Raw genomic sequence first — 22559 nt, 5'->3', positions numbered from 1 at the left:
GTCCAGGGGGTGTACTTGTACATCAAGCTGCCTCACGCTACAGAAACAGGAGATAGGCTCCTGCCCTATGGGCCTCATGGCTCGGCAAGGCTACTTACTATATACTGAGTAGACCTCTAGACCTACTGCACATTATAAACAGAGCTGCTACCTTTAAACACATTTTAAATCTGAGGCTTTTTTTTGTATAGTTTTTAAATCGTTTTGAGAATACATGCTGTCATCTGTCCCAAATTTACTGCAAAAGACTGCTGCCATTTGTTTCAGAAAGCTTTAGACCCTGTAACGACGCAATGTGACACAGCTCTGTTTACACAATGCTGTACCACCTCCAACTGTATACTCTGTTTACACAATGCTGTACCCCCTCCAACTGTATACTCTGTTTACACAATGCTGTACCCCCTCCAACTGTATACTGTTTACACAATGCTGTACCACCTCCAACTGTATACTCTGTTTACACAATGCTGTACCCCCTCCAACTGTATACTCTGTTTACACAATGCTGTACCCCCTCCAACTGTATACTGTTTACACAATGCTGTACCCCCTCCAACTGTATATACTTTCACCATTTTCAACTGTTATTATATTTTGACAGTTGCTTTGGCAATGTAAACAAATGTATGTTTTCCCATGCCAAGAAAGCTCCCTTGAATTGAATTGATATAGCAACGTGAGTTCTGTTCAGAAAACCTTTAGGGTTTAGAAGACATTTGTCAGACATTTGTCCGGTCTTAATGTGGTCTCACCTTGTCGTTTCGTTCACAGAGGAACTTGAGTCTCTGGGCTCTCTTGTGCATGAAGACTCCGTCAAGATGGCCGGTCTCCACAGAACGGATCTCTATAGCCTTCTCTCCCCAGCCCATGATCTGGTTAGACCTAATGTAGGCTATACATACATCACATATGGTCTGTTAGATCTAATGTAGGTTATACACGTATACATATGATCTGGTTAGACCTAATGTAGGCTATACATACATCACATAGAAATATGATCTGTTAGATCTAATGTAGGTTATACACATATACAGTACATATGATCTGTTAGATCTAATGTAGGCTATATACTATTACTGTACATACTGTATGATCCCTTATACATAATTACATTATGTTATATAGACATGATCTGGTTGGACTGTGTGTGTGTGTGTGTGTGTGTGTGTGTGTGTGTGTGTGTGTGTGTGTGTGTGTGTGTGCGTGTGTGTGTGTGTGTGTGTGTGTGCATCCAACCCACCCACTGAGGTGGGCATCTCCCCCCACTGCAGCACCACATCCTTGGTGATGCGTCCGTAGGTGTTGACGTACACTCCCTCGTCCTCGTAGCACACCAGCAGCTCAATGCCGTCCGTGTTGGGCAGGATGATGATGGCGTGGGACTGGATGTTGGTCTGGATCTGAGAGGAGAGGGAGGGGGAGAGAGAGAGGGAGAGTAGATGTGATTTATATAGTATGAAATTAGGCTAAAGACTGAAGAAAACTCAAATTTGTAATACACACAAGAGTCCAACTAGTCTGACTGTTGCCTGGCGATAGAGACTGGAACTACACCTCCTGAATGCTATATAGGGCTGTATTTTGCGTGTCTTAAGTACCAGGTCTTATTCCCTAACTTGAGTAAACTAAAGACCTGGAGGCATGATCAATGCTCTTTGGCCACTCAGAATAGCCAAATGGCTACCGGTATTCTAATATTATTATTATTAAATCAATTATTATTATTGATTTCAGCTAATTACTAGTATTAAAATGTTTGTCATTGTCTTTTTCATGCCCAATGTATTTGTATTTAGTTAATAAAGTTAAGATAACTATAACTAAATGCATTTGAAAATAAATACAAATGTTACTTTTCAGGATTCCAATTCAAAAATAGCAAAAAAAATATTCAGGATTTCAATGCAAATATAGCAAAAATAGCCGATCTACTTGTAGATCGGCTGTATTTCTGCTACGACATGCATGCAATGTGGCCCTCTGGAGTGGGTATGGAAATATAATGGCCCTCTCTATCGTCAAAGTTGCCCACCCCTGCTCCAGACTATTATGACCGAAGCGTTTGAACATTGAGGGAGGAAAACGGCCTGGCTCGTGAAACTAGTGTCCAACAGACAGTGTGTGTGTGTGTGTGTGTGTGTGTGTGTGTGCGTGCGTCCGTGAGAGCGTGTGTGTGTGCGTGCACTTACGTGTGTGGGCAGGTAGATGTCGTACACGGCTCCAGAGTCCACGTCCACGGCGTGGAAGCCCAGGCACGAGCCATAGATGACCTTTAACCTCTGACCCTCCTCAACCGTCAGGTCAACCAGCAGAGGTTTGTGCACGAGGTCACCAAAAGACTGGAAAATGGCACAGAAACACAATTCAAATCGTTCCGTCACTTAATAATGTTTTTTGTGACAATTAATCGTCAAGTGACCGCAGTGGTACCTTGAAGGCCATGAACTTGTGGTAGGGTTTGGGCGCCCAGGCGTACACCTCCACAGAGTTCTTCAAGGCCAGCACCAAGAACTTGATCCGCTCGTACTTGACTAGAACCACGCACACACGCACGCACGCACACGCACACACACACACACACACACACACACACACACAATATTACATAAGAAACTTGTTCACTGTCCATCTAATTTCTGAAAGGTGGGTTAAGTAAGACGTTCGCCGTTACATCAGACATGTCAGTGTGGCGCAAAAGATAAACCTGGAACTTAGAAACCAGAGGTTTAGAGTGTTGTGAAAATAGCCAATCTACAAGCTCACGAGTTTGTAGTTCGGCTATTTTTACAACATGCATCTGTGGAACTGAGTCAAACTAACCACCTCAACTCCTATAATTCCAAGTGCTTGTCAGGGTGGGGACAACAACGACGACGACATATGGACACAGTAAACCGGACGGGTGGGGGGGGAACGTACCGACTTTGTAGTGGACGCAGCCCTCCAGGTCGCCCACGGTGACCCAGCCCTGCTTCTTCTCCACCTCGGGGTCGTTGTGGAGGATCTTGTTCCTCAGCCACGACAGGTAGTACACCCTGAGCTTGTTCTTCTTACCTGCGTGGTCGGTGAGAGAGAAGGTGAGACAGGTAGTACACAGAGGGTGAGAGGATGTGATGGTGAGAAAAGAGAGGGGGAAGCCGAGAGAGAGAGAGAGAGGGGTAGGAATCGGGTATGTCATCATATCCCCCGAACGGGTATAGACTATTCAATCTAGAAGAACATTGAAGACTGGTTGTGTGGATATGGTGACCATACATCTAAAAAACATGAATGCCGGTGTGGTTGTATATATATACCAGATATGGTGACCAGGACGTTGAGGCCCTCCAGGACGTCCATCTGCTGAATGCGACGTCTGCTGATCAGAGGGTAGACCTTCCCCTGACCGCTGCGATCCAACAGCATCAGGCCACTCTCTGTTCCTACGAGCAGGTTCACACCTGGAGTGTACACACACATACACACACACACACACACACACACACACACACACACACACACACACACACACACACACACACACACACACACACACACACACACACACACACACACACACACACACACACACACACACACACACACACACACACGCGCGCGCGCACACAAACACCACAGTTAAAGTTGCAATCCAGAAATTAATGACATGAATACAATTTTATTTCAAAGGTGCTTTTATATGGGCCCTGGGCCAGTTTAGCGGTCCAGGCACTTTGGCTGGTAATCCATTGTGTTGCGGGTGTGAGTCCCGTTCCCGACGGATTTTGCTGTGTGTCTTCCCCCCCTATCTCTCTCCCCATCTACTTACTGTGCATCTATCAAGAAAGGCAAAAAGCCCCAAAAATATATTTAAAAAAAGAGTAATGATTGCTTTCAGAATAGTTTTTACATACCGGTAGTTTAACCCATTTTGGGCGGGAACCCCTTTTGGTGTTAGCATTATATTATACTTTATAGTATTATACTTTAGCCATTGAAAAATAGCAGATCTACAAGCTCATACGAGCTTGTAGATCACTACGAGCTTGTAGTTCTGCTACTTTTGAAAAATGACTGACATAGAAACATACAGTAGCTTTTTCAGAAAACTGTCAGGATTGAGAAGATTTTTGTTAGAGTCTGATCTCAGGTCAGAATGGGTCTAACATGTCATGCGCCCGATGATCTCACCCCAGAGCGCGGCGCACAGGATCTCGGAGTTGAACCTCTTCTTGTACTTGCGGATCTCGGGCGTGTCGCTCTGCGGCCGCGTGTTCACCGGGTTCACGTTGACCACGGAGCCCTTACGGGACGGGTCGGCTCGCAGCGCGTCCGCCAAGCGCCCGTCCGCCCCGAAGGCAGCTGGAAGAAGGGAGGAGGTCAATTTAACGCTCTTTACATTTACAGTAAGCGAGAACAACACAGTAGTCTTGCCGAGCCATGAGGCCCATAGGGGGCAGGAGCCTATCTTCTGTAGCGTGAGGCAGCTTGATGTACAAGTACACCCCCTGGACATGACGCTAGTATGTCGCAGGGACTGACCCCCCAATCCAACCCTTGATGCTGAGTGTCAAGCAGGGAGGCACTGGGTCCCATTTTTAGAGTCTTTGGTATGACCCGGCCGGGGATCGAACCACGACCTCCCAGTCTCAGGGCGGACACTCTAACCACAAGGCCACTGAGCTGGTGAGAACAACACAAGGTAAGGTAATAGTCATCTAGGATCATAGCTAAACCAAGAACCAGAATCAGTCTAAAAAGTGAAGCTGTTCCCAAACTGTGGTGTGCGAACACCCTCTAGGGGGTGTGTGACATGAAAAGGGCAATGGCGGTTTTATGGTGTTATTTAGCACAAACGGCAAAATCTAGTAAAAGGAGGAGGAGATGTATAGAGCAGCTGCATGTCTCTCAGTGCAGTGACATTCTGTGATTATTTGCCATAATCATTTTAAAAATGTATCATTTTAGACCAAATACAACAAGACTTTGCGTTGGGGGGTGCGTCAGCTAGGTCAGGAGGTAACAGGGGGTGCACGGCCCAAAATGTTTGGGGACCGCTTGTCTAAACTGTATAATACAAAAAAATATCAATAATGTGTACATTGAAATATTACACAGCCAGGTCTACAAATGAACCTGGCATCTAACATGCTATCTAAGTAACATTTTAGCCTTTGCATAAGCCTGCAGGTTTGTCGAGAGGGTAGGTCAAGCGCTATATGGGCTTATAAGGTGCAGTCTGAAGAGGTGAGTCTTCAGATTACGCCAGAAGATTGGGAGTGAGTCTGCAGGTCTTACTATAATGGGGAGTGTGGAGCGTTAATTGTACTGTAAGGTTAGGCTCACACATCATGTTCAGCCAGCCAGCCAGCCAGCCAGACAGCTAGACAGCCAGCCAGACAGCCAGACAGACAGCCAGCCAGACAGACAGAAAGACCTACCCATGTTGTTGAGGGAACTTCCACTAGAGGGCGATATCTGCAGCAGTCGTGGGTCGATGAATGGAGTGAAGGAAGAGGAGGACTTGTGTTTGGTCAGTGTGTTGTTGGCTGACTGGGTCTGCGTGCACGCACATGCACATACACACAAACACACACACACACACGCACACACAGTGAAAAAACAAAACCCACAAATACACACATGCAAGACAGTGGTCTTTAACCTTCCAAACAACAGCCTGTGTTGATGGAATGCAGCGTGAGCCTTCAGGGCAGATACTCTGGTTCATGTCGGTTCAGTAAAATCAGTAGTTCTCAAACCTTTCCTAATTTATTGCCAGGACTCCCAGTTTGATATCAATTCAGGCACATTTGATCAGACTCTTTCCAATCTGCACTCACTACACGCACGATAATGGACCTTAAGACAGGAGCTACACAAAACATACGCAATTAGACAAGCAATGAAAATGCAATACAAGCACATGTTAATGACCGTTCTCCAGGTGGCTAAAGAGCAAGATGAAAACGGGGAGGCATGTGGGGACTAAAAGGAAGAGGTGTTAGCAGGAAATGATGCAAGAGGCGTTTACAGAAAATGACGTGGAAAACGGAGACTGGTGAGTGAGATAAGGAAAGCCCACACAGTGATGTGGAACACTCTTGGTCATAATTATCCTGTATCCCACAATGCTCTTTCACAACATGGGGGGGGTTGGTCACCAGGGTGAAATGTCTTCCTCTATGACACTGTGGTTGAAATGGGAGGCAGAAAGTGCAGTACTAGGGGTGTCACGATATGATATCGTCAATTGGTCCCACGATATAAGTAGGTCGGGAGTGGCTTATTGTCGGTATCAGCCCGCAACACGCAGGAGTCTGTCAACGTTGCAATGCGGTAGACTACTGGGAGATGGATGACTGCGGTGGAGCGCCACACCTACCATCAGCTCCCAGTACTTACTTACCGCATGACTTGCTGCACCCAAGCCGTGCTACTCATTCGCTGAGTTGGCGGTGCCCGGGATCGAACCCATTAGGGCTGCAACTAACGACTATTTTCATAATCGATTAATCTGCCGATTATTTAAACAATGAATTGATTAATCGGATTATTACACTTATTTAGCTATCACCTTAGAAATATATTTTAGGTTATTTTAGACGTGTTCTAACTTCTAACAAAAAATATAATTCATTCAAAAATGCATTTGATTAGCTGCTGATTAGGCTGCTATTCAAATAAAAGACAAACTAAATTCAAATTAATTAAAGCAACTCATGGTGTCTTTAGACTTATTCTGACTGCATACTGTACATTTGATTAAAGAATAGCTACACATGTGTCAGTCTAAAAGGAACAGTACTCTTCTGAACTCAAATAGGTCATTTTAAATATTCAAGCCATGTTTTGTTCTTGATACTATAATCGTATGTGTCATATTTTGCTTTGCAGTCGCTACTGTGGAACTATCATCAGATTGTAAGGGAAGAGAGATGGCTCACCTATGATAAATTGCAAAAAAATAGCAATTAGTTGCCGATTCGATTCATCGATTACTAAATTATTTGACAACTAATCGAAATCGATTCGATTACGATTAATCGCTGCAGCCCTAGAACCCATGAACTTGTGGTCTAAAAGCGAGAGCTCTACCGACTGAGCTACCCGGACATAATATGTCACGATATTAAAACGTGACGATATGTATATGTCACTGTATCGCCATATTTATATATATATCTATATATATATATTTTGGTGAAAGTTCTTACTGAAAGCAAAATGTGAGATTACCATTATTACAGTAATCCTTTAATCATGTCTATTATATTCAAGAGCTTTTGTGAGAAATTAACATAAGTGCAGCGGCGATGTGTGTGTCGTTCAAAGTCCCTTAACCCATTCTGACCGGGAACCCGTTTTGGTGTTGGCATCATGTTATGCTTTAGCTATTGAAAAATAGCAGATCTACAAGCTCATAGCGCGCCACCGAGTGGCGCGCTACGAGCTTGTAGGTCTGCTATTTTTGAAAGATCGAAGAACGAAGAATCATTTTTTAGAATCTGATCTCAGGTCAGAATGGGTTAATCAGACCAATGTGTGTCCAGTGGAAACCTCGTATGAATCTGATCTCAGGTCAGAATGGGTTAAGCTCGCACAATGTTTTAGCACTTTGTTTTGTTTCTTTTATAAATAAAGCCCTTGTAAACTAAATATGCTGGACGACGATGCTAATTTGGACAAGGAAAAAAAACTATATTGTAAATGTATGGTATCGCTATTGTGAGACCAACATTGTGTATCGTATTGTGAAATGTGTGAAATGTGTGTACCGTTTCAAAGACAAGCGCACAAAACAGCAACCCCCACCACGTGTAACTGTGGTAACCCATTGCCCCCAAACAGGGTTCCATTTGAAAAGCTAATGAATAAATAGAGGGAGAGAGGGGCATTTTATTAACCTAAGTATCAAACATATCAAAAGGGAAATGCGTGTATTTAATTCACTCTGGCCAAATGAAAGACAGGCCAGCACTGCAAAACTATCACAACAAGCATGCAAGTGTTACCCAAACAAACGTCCACCAATCTCATAGTGGTTCTCAAAGTTTGGTTCAGGGGCCCCCTTGAGGGGGTTCCAGGTGATCCCCAGCCAAAAGTATTGCTAGTTAGGAACCTAATGGGGGACCAAAGTATTATTTGCATTGTAGTCCCCATAGGAGCATTTTAGATCACCTCATATTAAGAACTGTGTTTGAATAATTAACATGTCATCCCGGCCGTTTCACTCGTATGGATATGAAGAATCAACTGACTGAGAGAAAACGTTAAATGTTACTGCTGCTGAATTAGTTACATTTTTGCTAGAAACAGACGGTAGGCCTATCAAATATGAGTGACTGACGGTCGCAAACGACACAGAGCCACCTCCCCGACAATTTAGCTGAGACACTGTTTATTTTTGGACCACAATGCTTATATGAGATGATTTTAAGATGACCCCATGTTATTCTCCATAGAGAAATTACTTCCTTGAACCAGGGGATGAGTGACGTCAGGACTTTGGCGATCTATGGACCCTTATATGTCTTAACTCTTGACAGTGTGCAAATGGATTGATTGATTGATTGATTGATTGATTGATTTTTTTATTTCACAGTGTGTGAGAATGGTTACCTAATGGACCCTTAAAGGTTTGTAACTCTTGACGGTGTGCAAATGGCCGGGGAAACTGGGGGTCCTTGGAGTCAAAACGTTTGAGAACCACTGGCATAAAGAACGATCCGGTTCCTTCCCAACCCATTATAAAGATCTGGTTATTTCCATCCATGCCATGACCGTCTCCCACCACCAGAGGGCACTAGAGTGTTAGCAGCACAGTGCAGTGAGCGAGGACAGCTTGTTATTGTTGCAGCAGCACAGAAGACTCCAACCAGTGAGTGGTCAGCCAGGCCAGAAGGGGGCAGACGAGAGCCAGGAGTGTGAGGGAGGGAGGAAATGCAGGCTTGGACCAGTAATGGAGGAATGGACATTATAGGCTGATAGTTAGGCGTGGTTAGTGTGGTCGCCCATAGGCAAGCATGACTATTGTTATTGCACTCACTGCAAATCGTTTAAAAACGTTTAAATCGTGCACTAACTCTCCATTCTCCCCTCCGATTGGCCAGCGATTTCGGAACTCTTCCCAAGGCTTTTGTGCACTTTGCCCTCTTATGTGTGCAGTGCCATACCCAACTTAGTGAAACTCTTCTCACACTTTTGCCTATAGTGTGGGTTCCTATAGAACCAATTCTATAATAGTGTGGTTCGTAACCACACTCTCAACTCCGAAAGGATTGCGTCTTTCTAGTTGGCTTTCCAAGTCACGTTAAAATACTACAGTAACATAACTGCAGCTGCAGTTTAACGCATTGCAAAGTGCCCAGGGCCAGAGCATTCCTGAGCTCTAATTGTGCACAGAGAAGCCTTGTTGCATTTATGAATGGGGGCAGAATAATGTAGAATAAGAGTTTGACAATATCGGACAATCGGATATCGGCCAAAGAGAAGCCACGGACATCCCTAGTTGAAAGTGTTTAGAGGGGTACTCATTAACATCATCTATGGCCCACTCCTCACTAATGCTCATTATAACATGAAAGTGTTTAGAGGGGTACTCATTAACATCATCTATGGTCCACTCCTCACTAATGCTCATTATAACATGAAAGTGTTTAGAGGGGTACTCATTAACATCATCTATGGTCCACTCCTCACTAATGCTCATTATAACATGAAAGTGTTTAGAGGGGTACTCATTAACATCATCTATGGCCCACTCCTCACTAATGCTCATTATAACATGGCACCCCTTCTGTCTACTCACTCAGCGTCTCATTGGTGGACTGTGGACCGTTCCCAAATCGGCCTATACACCCTCTACTCTGGCCCGGTGTGGAGCGTCTGCACACGTCAACTCAACTGTCCATTCCTAGGTTACTGGTCATAGTGGTGTGAGTAGGGGGGGGGGGGTGGGGGGGGTGCAGGAGACAGGGGGAAGATGGACATACAGTACCTCCATGTCAGTGAGCTCGTCCAGGGAGATGTGGGCGGACATGGCGGGGTCCAGGGGGTGGTGGGGGGACATGCCAGGGCTGGCATGGCTGGATGACGTGGGATAGGAGGAGGAGGAGGAGGAGGCGGGGGTGACGATGGAGGTGGAGGAGGAGGGAGGATGAGGAGGAGAGGAGGGGTGCTGGCTCTGCTGTAAGAGGTCTGGCAGGAGGTGGTGGTGGTGGTGGTGGTGCATGCGGCCGGCAAAGCCCTTTTTCTCCAGGCTGCTGGGAGCGGCCTCCTGGTGGTGGTGGGGCTGCTGACTGGGGCCCCCCAGGGCCCCTGGCACACTGGCCCTTCGCTTTGAGTCCCCCCCTGCTGCACCCTGGTGGAGGCTGGGAGGGGCCTCCTGGTGGTGGTGGGGCTGCTGACTGGGGCCCCCCAGGGCCCCCGGCACACTGGCCCTTCGCTTTGAGTCCCCCCCTGCTGCACCCTGGTGGAGGCTGGGAGGGGCCTCCTGGTGGTGCTTTGAGTCCCCCCCTGCGCTCTGGAAGCAAGAACAGGCAACGCGCCGTGGAGTTCAGGGATAAGAGCACGGAGAGCTGCTGCTATGCTGTATGTGGAGGTATGTGCCATACTGTACTGTACTGTACTGTACTGTACTGTACTGTACTGTACTGTACTGTACTGTACTGTACTGTACTCTGTATCGTAACTGTATGTGTGGAGTCATCTACTGGTGGCATTGCTGTACTGCTCTTTTACTCCATGTGTCTTTTTGTGTTTTTTGCGTAAATTAACGCCCTACTTGATCATACTACAGTGTCACACAAAAGCATCAAAAGTAGCAGATCTGCTACTTTTGATGCTTTTGAATTTGAATCCTGAAAAGTAACAGTTTTGGACAGGTTTCTAACCGACAGAGACGATATCAACATTTGTGCACTGCAGCTTTTGTGTATAGGCGTTTGCTATTTCAGTGTCTTTCTTTCATTACTAACAAGCTATGAGCTTGTAGGTCTGCTATTTTTTTTAAATCGTAAAAATGCGGGACAAATCTTTGAATAGGTAGGTATATATATTCTTTCAGAGCGAACGTTTCTTTTTATTCAACGTCAGGCCTAATATAAATGGGCTAATATTGCTACAGTGATTTTCTGTGAATAAGTATAAAAGTATATATAAATCAGTTCCAACACTCTCATGTTCAAGTTCGGTTCAGTGTGAACCCCAACTTACACACCGCTCCCCATGAACAGTCCCATTGGACGAACTTGGCTTTGAAAACTAAACGTAAAACAGGGAGACAGGCGGTGATGTTGACACAAACACATAAGAGGTGACATTAGGAGGAGTGATGGGGGGGTTGAGAAGTTAAACAACAGCATTCACGATGGAACAAGCGGAAAAGAAAAGATCAGACACACACCGACTGCCTCGAATCACTGATCAAAAGATGAAACACGGACGTGATCCCCGGTGCCTTCGGTCATACAGCACGCGGAGAATCGCCTCCAATTTTGGCAGCCCTCAAGTTTCGACATCTCAGTGGACTCCCTCTGATATCAATTACAGGTAAGGGTGAGTGATTGTCTTTGGTTTAAATGAGTGGTAAATGGTGCATTTATATAGCGCTTTTATCCAAGGGACTTTACATAGATTACAATAGATATCTACTTTTAATTTACTCAATAACTAACGTTGCCATTTTACACCTTTTAAAATGCATTAAATTCATCCCATGTATGAACATGATTATGAACTGTTATTGTAACCGAGGCTCTAAGTCAAGAGCCTGATGTGGTCTGAGAATTACAGCCGAGAGGTAAGGGATAGAAATGGGAGCTCTTGAGGCGGGCTGTAAGGGTTCAATAGTCGAAGTCACAACTATAGTTCCAAAGCTTAATTCTACCGTAAGCCCGCTAGGCTGCTCATATTTATAATGTTGAGATGTCAGAGGTGATGTGGTTTTGATGTCGGAGCGACGCTCCGTTCCTTCGTAACAGTTATTGTTGTTACATGTAGATGTGTGTTCAATACCGTCTAGACTAGACTAGAGTGATGATGACATCTCCGTCCTCCATTGTTCAGACATGAATCATGATGACTCCATCGGCAGTGGGGCGGCAGTGTCTCAGTGGTAGAGTGGCCGGTAGAGCGGCCGGATGGGAACCGCAAGGCTCTCCCAGAGTTAAAGGGGGTGTCAGTGATTTCAGTCAAAAACCCTTAGGTTTCGTTTTTGCCTTGGGACACAAGCTTTCATCCAATCAGGATAGAGAACAAAAACGAAACCTAAGGTTTTTTGACCCCCAGGGGTTAACTGGGGACAGGGAGGAACTCCTTATATGGTCAGCACACTCTATAGTAGAGAGGATTATCACAACAAAACAAAAAAATAAGTGATATTTGAATTAAGTGAAATCACTGACTCTACCTTTAAGGTGGTTGCACACGGGCCGCGTCTTTCGGAAAACCGATGGAGAAATGCCGCTTAAAAATCAGAATTTGTGTGTGGAGACCTTTAGTGTCGCTTTGGATAAAAGCGCTATTATAAACACACCATTGTGCAGAAGCTCGACACACCGGCTTTTGAGCATTGGGAGAACTCAGTGTGATGTCACTCAGCTATGACATCAGACCCTCTTTGATGTCACTCATCTATGAAGTCGGTGCCATGACACCAGTCCTCTATGCCGTCACTCCTTTATGAGCATGATAAAATAAAATAAGGACAATTTTCCTAGTCTTATTTGTCTAAAGACTTTACCTTAAAAGTCTAGCGAGCAATATTTTTTCTGCCAGTTTTCCTTTATGTTTTTGAGACCAGCAGTCAACCCTGGACAAAGGAGGGTGCAGTGGGTCTACCCCGCACTTTGGTTCATCTTATCGCCATATCAAAACAATCGATCGATCGTAAATGATTGATTGATGCGCCCCTACCTGTCGGATGACCAGCGTTCCGTCCTTGCAGGGCGTGGTGGCCAGGTCGTTCTCGGAGTCGTCCGCCAGCATGGTGTTCAGCGACTCTGTCTCGCCGTTGCTCAGCTTCCTGCGGAAACCCAGTCCATATCTGACCGTACCAGACCAGGCGGTACGTTAATACACCATGCAGGAAGCCATGCAGAGCTTAACCCATTCTGACCCGAGATCAGATTCTAAAAATGACAAAAGCTATGTTTCTATGTCAGTGGTTCTTCGATTTTTCAAAAATAGCAGACCTACAAGCTCGTAGTGCGCCACTCGGCACTCGATGGCGCGCTATGAGCTTGTAGATCTGCTATTTTTAAATAGCTAAAGCATAACATAATGCTAACACCAAAAGGGTTAACGCACAGAAATGTTACATTAAAAAACCAAAGGAACGAACAAAGACATACAGATACAGCAATATTGTGCCATGAGCTGCTAGTCCGTCGTAGCCAATTCATCATAGTCGGATACAAATGCATCGTAGTCAGTTGTCAAATAAAAACACCCCTAATAGTCATGGGTTCATTTGGTTACATTTGTACACTCTCCGAGTAAAATACATCCGCGGAGATTTTAATGCTTATCGCATGCTCCATCATACAATGGCATGCCCAACATGTTGAGAGCTTGTAAACTAGCCTTACTTACCCCTTATGCCTAAACATTGTTGGCATTTTTTATCATTTAGATTGAAAAACATAAACTGCATTGTCCATTGTCCACAGGACAGATAAGGTTTCTAAAGAACTGGAAGAGCTTTCAACTTGTGTCAACTCTGTACACGCGCGCGTGTGTGTGTGTGCATGTGTGTGAGAGAGTGTGTGAGTGAGAGAGAGAGAGAGAGTGTGTGAGTGAGAGAGAGAGAGAGAGAGAGAGAGAGAGAGAGAGAGAGAGAGAGAGAGAGAGAGAGAGAGAGAGAGAGAGAGAGAGAGAGAGAGAGAGAGAGAGAGAGAGAGAGAGAGAGAGAGAGAGTGTGTGTGTGTGTGTGTGTGTGTGTGTGTGTGTGTGTGTGTGAGAGAGAGAGAAACAACACTGATGATGTGCCCAAGTTTGTTGCATCAGTAGATGTTTTATATACAAAATTAACTGCGTACACAAGTGCAAACTCATGTGGAAAGCAACGGAGCGCAGTGAGCGCAGCAGAAACAAACATGGAGCCACAAAGCGAGCCTCCTTCTCCTCCACCTACCCGGCCCTGCAGTCCTCGGCCCCCGAGGTCGACTCCTCCCCCGCCTCCTGGTCCACCTCCTCGTCGTCGTCCTCGTCCGTGGTCCCCGAGTCCTCGCTGGACGACGAGTAGTCGGTCACCTTGTGCGGCGGGCGCACGTCCTCCACCGCGCGGAGCTCCTTGGCCAGAGCCGTCAGGTCCTGTCACGAGGGTCAAAGGTCAGAGAGACACCAGATCAAGGCATAGTCACCTGAGAGACAGACCGTTTTATAGCTCATACTGTGTTTCATGCTTATTGGTGTTTACATTACATTACATCTCTATGTATTTAAGGCTTCATGGGGTGTGTAAGTGATTGAAAATAAGTACTTCTTTGGGGGTACAGGCTTTAGTTCCGACATACTATCAGTCCGACTGTCATTAGACCGACAACCTACCCCAAACCCTAACCTAAACCTAACCGCAAGCACGGCGCAACGCATGTCGGACCAACGCATTTGTCGCGAGCGACGGGTGATTTCCGCATGTCGGACCTTTGGTGTGTTGGATAAGCGTGCGCACCCCATTTTTTGAGGTGAACTACTCCTTTAACGTGAGTTGTGTGTACGTGTAAGTGAGTGTGCGCGCGTGCAGACTTTTAAGGGATTGTACTTAGGTGCTGTGTCTTGCTGAAGTGGATTAACCCTTAAAATGACCGTGCTGCGCATTCACTAGGAAAAGGGGGAATGCCTTGTAATCACATTACAAGGCACAAAGGACGATATCCATGGTGCAAAAACTGTGTGTTAAAATTAAGTAAGTAACGTAAATTCTCGTTCTGAAGGCCTCGTGACAGTCCCATAGCACTTGCCCTAGCCTTGTCAACCATGCAAGCTTATGCAAAGGCTAAAATGTAGTTCATTTGTTGACCTGGCATCCTATAGTTTGTATAGTTTTTATATATATATATATTATTAGAATGTTTAGACTGATGCTCGGTTCTTCTGGTTTAGCTATGATCCTATAGAATACTGAGGCACTAAACCGTCTCCATGCATTTGATGTTGCGTTTACACTGCTTACTATACAAGCTAGCATGGTACTGTAGGTGACAGCCGTGGGGACAGCCATTATGGTAGGTGACAGCGCTCATTGCTGTAGTACTCACAGCGGGTCGGGTAGGTCTGGCGAGGTTCTTGTCATCAGGTTTTTTGGCAGCGTTGTCGGGTCGCTGGAGAGGCGATCCCTCGGATTTGGAGGAAGCTTTGATGATTGAAGAGGAAAGAGTTGGCGTTAGGGTTAGGGTGGGATTTGGAGGAAGCTTTGATGGGATTCAATGTCAAAACAGGGAATGAAACAAGAGTCAAGCATGTTGTAATCATCAGCTAGACTGTTCTTGCTTACTGTAAATCGCTCTGGATTAAGAGCGTCTTAAATGCCTAAATCTTAAATTGTAAGGTTCTAAAAATAATTTAAGTGGAATGAGTCATTGAGGGCGAATACGAGGATGCTCGCCCCGGCAAATCTGGCAACCTCGGAACGGTCACCACCAGGACATTCCTAAACGTAACCTCAGTAAAAGGATGTCTACATAAACCTAACCTTATTCCGAAACGTAACCTCAGTAAACTATGTCTAAACCTAACCGTATTCCTAAACTTAACCTCAGTAAAAGTATACCTAAACCTAACCGTATTCCTAACATAAACCTCAGTAAAACTATACCTAAACCTAACCAGTATTCCTAACTTAAACCTCAAAATACTTTCTTTTTTCGCAAAAGAAACGAGGAAGTGTTTTTTGATCGTGGACTTCCATTTACACTGAGAGGGAAACTCAAGAGAACAGCTATTCTGCATAACCAGTCAGTACAGCTAGTATTGTCAGGGTATGTAGAGCATCAGGCGGACTCACAGCGTGGTCTGAAGCGGTCTCCAGATCCAGCCTGGGAGCTTGCATTGGACGAACCAGAGGAGCTGCCGCTGCCCGGCCGCGGCTGGAGCTTCTCCACCCGGTCCCACAGAAGGCGAGGCTCTGCGTTGCTGGAGGACATGGGGAACACATCACTGAAACACCTCACCTCACGCAGCATCCAAACACTGAACTGAACTGGTCCTTAACTTCATGCTCCGTGTACTACAACATCTACTGTACTACAAAACCTAGTTCTATTACAAAACCAGGTTCTACTTTTCTTTCTTTTTCATATCCTTTATTTACCCAGGGTAGTAGCTGAGCACAAGTGCTCATTTTCAGCAACGCCCTGCACATAGAGACACACAGACAGACACACACATTAAAACCTGGGAGCTGACCAGTACAACCACAGTCTTATACTGTTGGCCACTAAGCAGCTCCACTGGAGCAGTTGGGGGTTCAGTGCCTTGCTCAAGGGCACTTCAGCGGTGTTGGGTGAGTGATGACAATCACTTCTCGACCCAGATTTTCCCAAGGGCGCACATCTATAACCCTTAGGCCACCTCTGCCCGAAGAAAAAAAAACACCACTGCTACTAAAAAAACAAATATAATGCTAGCAGTAGACGGAAGTACAACCGTGATCCATAACGGACAAAAAGATGACATGAGATGATGTAAGATGACTATTTAGTAAAACATCAATAAATAGCCATCAGACGTTATTCCATGAACGCCGACGTGGTTGAGAGTGTGCAGGAGACGGTTGTATGACCATGGTTACCTGCCGGCGTTCCTCTGTCCGCCCTGGCTGCTAGGCTGCGTGGGCAGGGGGGACTCCCTGCGAGACAGCACAGGAGACCTGGACGTGGTCCTCACCGGGACCTGTCAACAAATACACATATTTTTTTACCCCCGTTCATGATAAGCAGCGTGGTTGCCCGCGAGTCGCACTTGCAAATGAACCAAGTTGGTTCACAGCACATAATAATAATAGTAATGTGGAGCTGACTATCATCACCTGGATCTCCATAAGAAGATACTCTGTCTGGATAGCCATACATGGTTTGACATACTAGATCTGCATATATGGAGCCAGGCAGCCAGGAACGACTACATCTGACCTCACTGACACCAGATTAATATAGTTTAACTCCTGCTTCTGTTCTTTCAGTTCACTGGTATATTTTATTATATGCCGTTTCATTGCTTGGCACCGACATACATTCATCCAGTTCAAATCCTGCTGAACCTGAACAGACCTGGTCTGCAAACCGATTGGTTATAGGCTCCTTAAATCACACTGGACCAATCACAGAAGAAGGGTCCACGTCCTTACCCTGGGAGGGGTCTCCTCACTGGGGGGCTCCGGGTGCTCAGCCTTGGGCTGGGCGGGGGTCTGGAGGTGTAGGGGTGAAGGCTGGGGGTCAGTGCGTGCCGGGGGGGAAGGGTGGTGGAGGTGGAGGTGATGGTGGTGAGGATGAGGAGCGGCGGGAGGAGGAGGAAGAAGAGGAGGGTCCTGGGAGCGCAGGTGGAGCTGAGCAAAGCCAGAGGCCACGCCCCCAGCGCCACCCGACTCGCTGAAGGACTGGGAGCGGCAGGCGGCGAGAGGAGGCGTGGCCGGAAGGGAGGGGGCAGCGCTGTTACTGCTTTTTAGAGCAGCCAGGTGGGACCACAGGACCTTTTAGGGGAGGTGGGGGGAGGACAGAGGGGTGAGGGGGTTGTGGGGGGTGAGACAAGGGCACAGTGGGAGTGGGGGGGAGGGAGGGGGGAGGTGGAGGAGGAGGAGGAAGGGGGAGGAAGGTGAAACAAGCAGACAACACAGTGAGGATGAGGCGGCCACTTCACTACAGAGGGGGTTTAGTGATATGTTTTTTTGTTTTTTTTGTTCATTGGTTCAATTAGACATCTTGCAACCTATACCTTTCAGTCCGGGAGCTACCTGTGTGTGTCATTACTATTAGTTGTTGCTATACAATGTAGCAAGAAGAATTTGAAGGTTTTCAGAAGCCTTGCGTTATGTTTTAGAATCGGCCTCAGGTCTAAATGGGTTAAAGGAAGTTGTTAAATAACTCTATATTCAGATAGTAATCGTCGCTAGAGAGAGAGAGAGTGTGTCTGTTTAGTAACAGGAGGTCTCCTCTGTGTTTTGGTGAATAGAAAAATAAATGTTTAGGTGTACCGGGTTACAATCCAATCAGGCGAGAGAACTCATACAGGATAAGCGAGTGAGTTTTGAATGAAAGAAAAATCCAAAGTTGCACAAAAAAATATCCTTGTGGGGTTCTCTCCTCTGAGTCCTGACTTAATGGACTAAAATGTACTTTTTGTGAGCTGTGATGGCGACACAATACGTAGCTGTGTGCCAAAAATAGCCAATGTACAAGCTCACAACGCGTCTGTGATAATGTTTGACACCCATATAAGCTGCATAAAGATAATAAATGAAGACATAAATACTGACATACACTAAACTACATTCATTAAAAAAAAAATTACATTGAGACACAGACCACACAAATGAACATTCAAACAGTGGGGATACAAACAAGGGGGTGTAGGTGGTGCGATGCCTGTACGGTAAACAGCTCAATGGTTACTGTACGTGTGAGGGTGAGGGTGCATGGGGTTTCAGGGTGTGATGAGGCCAGCAGCAGCACGACCACCTCTGGACTGTGGGCCCGGGTTCAAGTCCGCCATCGGGTGATGAAAACCTCTAACCGTGCGAAACGCTAACGGGCCCCAGTAGATCTCAAACTTTCCAGGTCACGTCACACGCCCCCTCCCACACGATCCCCCTCCCCCTCTTGACAAGCACCGTTGGACTTGTAGGAGTTGAGGCATTACAATTAGTTTGACTCTGTTTCACATATATTCATATATATTATAATATTGTGAAAATAGACAGAAAATAGAAAATAGCCGCATTTGACAATTTGGCAAATGCGGCAATGGTGCTTACAGCCTTACACCATTGCCGTGGGTACACTGTTAAATATACTGTTGAATGGGCGGTGGGTACACTGTTAAATCTACTGTTGAATGGGCGGTGGGTACACTGTTAAATCTACTGTTGAATGGGTGGTGGGTACACTGTTACAACTACTGTTGAATGGGTGGTGGGTACACTGTTAAATCTACTGTTGAATGGGTGGTGGGTACACTGTTACAACTACTGTTGAATGGGTGGTGGGTACACTGTTACAACTACTGTTGAATGGGTGGTGGGTACACTGTTAAATATACTGTTGAATGGGTGGTGGGTACACTGTTAAATCTATTGTTGAATGGGTGGTGGGTACACTGTTAAATCTACTGTTGAATGGGTGGTGGGTACACTGTTACAACTACTGTTGAATGGGTGGTGGGTACACTGTTAAATATACTGTTGAATGGGTGGTGGGTACACTGTTAAATATACTGTTGAATGGGTGGTGGGTACACTGTTAAATCTATTGTTGAATGGGTGGTGGGTACACTGTTAAATCTACTGTTGAATGGGTGGTGGGTACACTGTTAAATCTATTGTTGAATGGGTGGTGGGTACACTGTTAAATATACTGTTGAATGGGCGGTGGGTACAATGTTAAATATACTGTTGAATGGGCGGTGGGTACACTGTTAAATCTACTGTTGAATGGGTGGTGGGTACACTGTTAAATATACTGTTGAATGGGTGGTGGGTACACTGTTAAATCTATTGTTGAATGGGTGGTGGGTACACTGTTAAATATACTGTTGAATGGGCGGTGGGTACAATGTTAAATATACTGTTGAATGGGCGGTGGGTACACTGTTAAATCTACTGTTGAATGGGTGGTGGGTACACTGTTAAATATACTGTTGAATGGGTGGTGGGTACACTGTTAAATATACTGTTGAATGGGCGGTGGGTACACTGTTAAATCTACTGTTGACTGGGCGGTGGGTACACTGTTAAATCTACTGTTGAATGGGCGGTGGGTACAATGTTAAATCTACTGTTGAATGGGTGGTGGGTACAATGTTAAATCTACTGTTGAATGGGTGGTGGGTACAATGTTAAATCTACTGTTGAATGGGTGGTGGGTACACTGTTAAATATACTGTTGAATGGGTGGTGGGTACACTGTTAAATATACTGTTGAATGGGCGGTGGGTACAATGTTAAATCTACTGTTGAATGGGTGGTGGGTACAATGTTAAATCTACTGTTGAATGGGTGGTGGGTACACTGTTAAATCTACTGTTGAATGGGCGGTGGGTACACTGTTAAATCTACTGTTGAATGGGCGGTGGGTACACTGTTAAATCTACTGTTGAATGGGCGGTGGGTACAATGTTAAATCTACTGTTGAATGGGTGGTGGGTACACTGTTAAATATACTGTTTAATGGGTGGTGGGTACACTGTTAAATATACTGTTTAATGGGTGGTGGGTACACTGTTAAATCTACTGTTGAATGGGTGGTGGGTATACACTGTTAAATCTACTGTTGAATGGGCGGTGGGCACACTGTTAAATCTACTGTTGAATGGGTGGTGGGTATACACTGTTAAATCTACTGTTGAATGGGTGGTGGGTACACTGTTAAATCTACTGTTGAATGGGTGGTGGGTACACTGTTAAATCTACTGTTGAATGGGTGGTGGGTATACACTGTTAAATCTACTGTTGAATGGGCGGTGGGTACACTGTTAAATATACTGTTGAATGGGCGGTGGGCACACTGTTAAATCTACTGTTGAATGTATGGAAACATTATAGACTTAGGACTGTTATTCGTCTCAACGCAGCTGTGCGCAGACGGCGCAGTCTGTCAGCATTCAGCAGCAACCGACTGATCTCCAGACTTTCTACTGCCAGTCTGTAGCAGTCCGTTTGGCGGAGGACTACCTTAAACGTCCGTAACCCTTCGCAGCTTCGGCAAGCCTGCATTTTGCTTACAAAATATGTTTTGCGGGTGTCAAAGCGGTATAAGTTACCTGCGGCTCCATGGGCCGTTGCATGGCAGAGGCCTCGGCCACGGGGGGCCCGCCGTTGGAGAAGGGTTCTGAGGAGCGGGGGGGCAGCGGGGGCAGCGGGGGCTGCTTGAGGGGCGGGGCGGTCTGCGGCGAGCCCTGGATGTTCTTGCGGAAGCGCTCGTCGGCCTGAGGGGGGGGGGGGGGGAGACGCAGAGTCAGCGGGACGGTCGGAATCGGGGGCATTAGGCGCCAGTGGCGTGCACAGGTAGACACTAGGGGTGCTAGAGCATCCCCTGCCCCTTTCCCTCTGGACAAAATGTGCCCTTTTGAAAAAGAAAAGTATGTGGACCATGGTGACGTTGATCAAATCATGATAAAAAAAGCTTCTTTCTAATATATTATTTCGGCCCCAAAATCTATAAATCTCACACTATTAAGGGCCAGGCAACCGGTCGGTTCCACGCGCTGCGCTACACAAAGTGCCCTTTTTTCACTTGAGCACGAGCCCCTCTAAATGCCTGTGCACGCCACTGTTATGCGCTAACGGTGACGTGAAGTAGAGCGGCGAAAAGGCTGGAAGAAGACGTGTGGAGGTGAATACTGAGGACATACGGCCGGCGTTTCACATGCCTGAGAGACCTGGAGGCAGCCGAGCACGCACGCACACACACACACACACACGCACACACTACACAGATGTCATAGACCAGTGGTTCTCAACACAAGGTCGGTGGGGACCCCCAGGGGTCCTCGAGGGGGTTCCAGGGGGTCCCTCGGCTAAATGGTCGATAGTTAGGAACCAATATGGACCCGTCCAGTTCTGTAATTCCCAAGAGTGTATGAAATATAACTCTTGGGAGTTATATGAAAAATGATGAGAAACTGTCACAGACACATGTGGAGACATCAAAGACACACACACACACACACACACACACACACGCCTGCTGCCTGCAAAGACTTTCATGGAATTCAGAAGAACATTAAAGACATGTTAATGACATGTTAATCACATTAATTAGTCACGTGACAAACTCCCCAGTCACTGGAGAGAGAGAGAGAGAGAGAGAGGCTCAGGACATCCAGCATGTTAGTATGGGCCTCAGCCATCTCCATGCACTGGCCCTTGGAGCACATACACACTCAGGAAGGCCATTCCGTGTGAAGAGGAATCCATGACGAGGTTTGGGTTTCATGTCATGGAATAAACGGACTGCCGTCTAAAAGACCATAACGAGGAGTAGACGGGCCGCAGGTGACCAGAGAGTGTAGTAGAGCACACGAGGGCAACGGCCACCGGTTCAATTCTGGCCGGTGACCTGTGTTGCATGTCCTTCCTCCTCCTCCTCCTCTCTGACTCGGTTTCCTGTCTCTAACTAACAAGCACAACTAATTTCGTGGTACTTGTACCTGTTACAATGACAATAAAGATATTTTCTAACATCTTCTGAAATCTGTCTTTTAACCCATTTTGACCTGAGATCAGATTCTAAAAATGTCTTCTACATCCTGACAGCTTTCAGAAAAAGCTATGTTTCTATGTCAGTCACTCTTAGATTTTTTTTTAAATGGCAGACCTACAAGCTTGTAGATCTGCTATTTTAATTAGCAGATTTTAT

The 22559-nt window shown here is 46.0% G+C and overlaps 1 protein-coding gene across 7 annotated transcripts in view; it reads right to left on the bottom strand.

Moving 5' to 3' along the window:
* LOC308311889 (mitogen-activated protein kinase kinase kinase kinase 4-like) overlaps window positions 1-22559 on the bottom strand; it is a 63139-nt gene that overhangs the window by 8113 nt on the left and 32467 nt on the right. For 3 of the 7 annotated variants that reach the window (XM_080758667.1, XM_080758670.1, XM_080758671.1), the window contains 16 exons: window positions 20962-21126; window positions 17336-17677; window positions 16781-16881; window positions 15995-16122; window positions 15249-15343; window positions 14123-14301; window positions 12904-13033; window positions 9986-10510; window positions 5427-5544; window positions 4177-4347; window positions 3303-3446; window positions 2926-3060; window positions 2437-2537; window positions 2196-2345; window positions 1247-1406; window positions 756-895 (listed from right to left, as the gene is read on the bottom strand). In XM_080758667.1, coding sequence (XP_080614793.1) covers window positions 756-895; window positions 1247-1406; window positions 2196-2345; window positions 2437-2537; window positions 2926-3060; window positions 3303-3446; window positions 4177-4347; window positions 5427-5544; window positions 9986-10510; window positions 12904-13033; window positions 14123-14301; window positions 15249-15343; window positions 15995-16122; window positions 16781-16881; window positions 17336-17677; window positions 20962-21126 — 2784 coding nt within the window. The remainder of the gene's footprint in view (window positions 1-755; window positions 896-1246; window positions 1407-2195; window positions 2346-2436; window positions 2538-2925; window positions 3061-3302; window positions 3447-4176; window positions 4348-5426; window positions 5545-9985; window positions 10511-12903; window positions 13034-14122; window positions 14302-15248; window positions 15344-15994; window positions 16123-16780; window positions 16882-17335; window positions 17678-20961; window positions 21127-22559) is intronic. The other 4 variants (XM_080758669.1, XM_080758673.1, XM_080758668.1 and 1 more) reach the window with 2 other exon arrangements.

The sequence above is a fragment of the Protomyctophum bolini genome, assembly GCF_963924005.1.
Source record: "Protomyctophum bolini genome assembly, chromosome: 24".
Taxonomy (NCBI): Eukaryota; Metazoa; Chordata; class Actinopteri; order Myctophiformes; family Myctophidae; genus Protomyctophum; species Protomyctophum bolini.
This window is presented reverse-complemented; position numbering and strand designations above follow the sequence as displayed.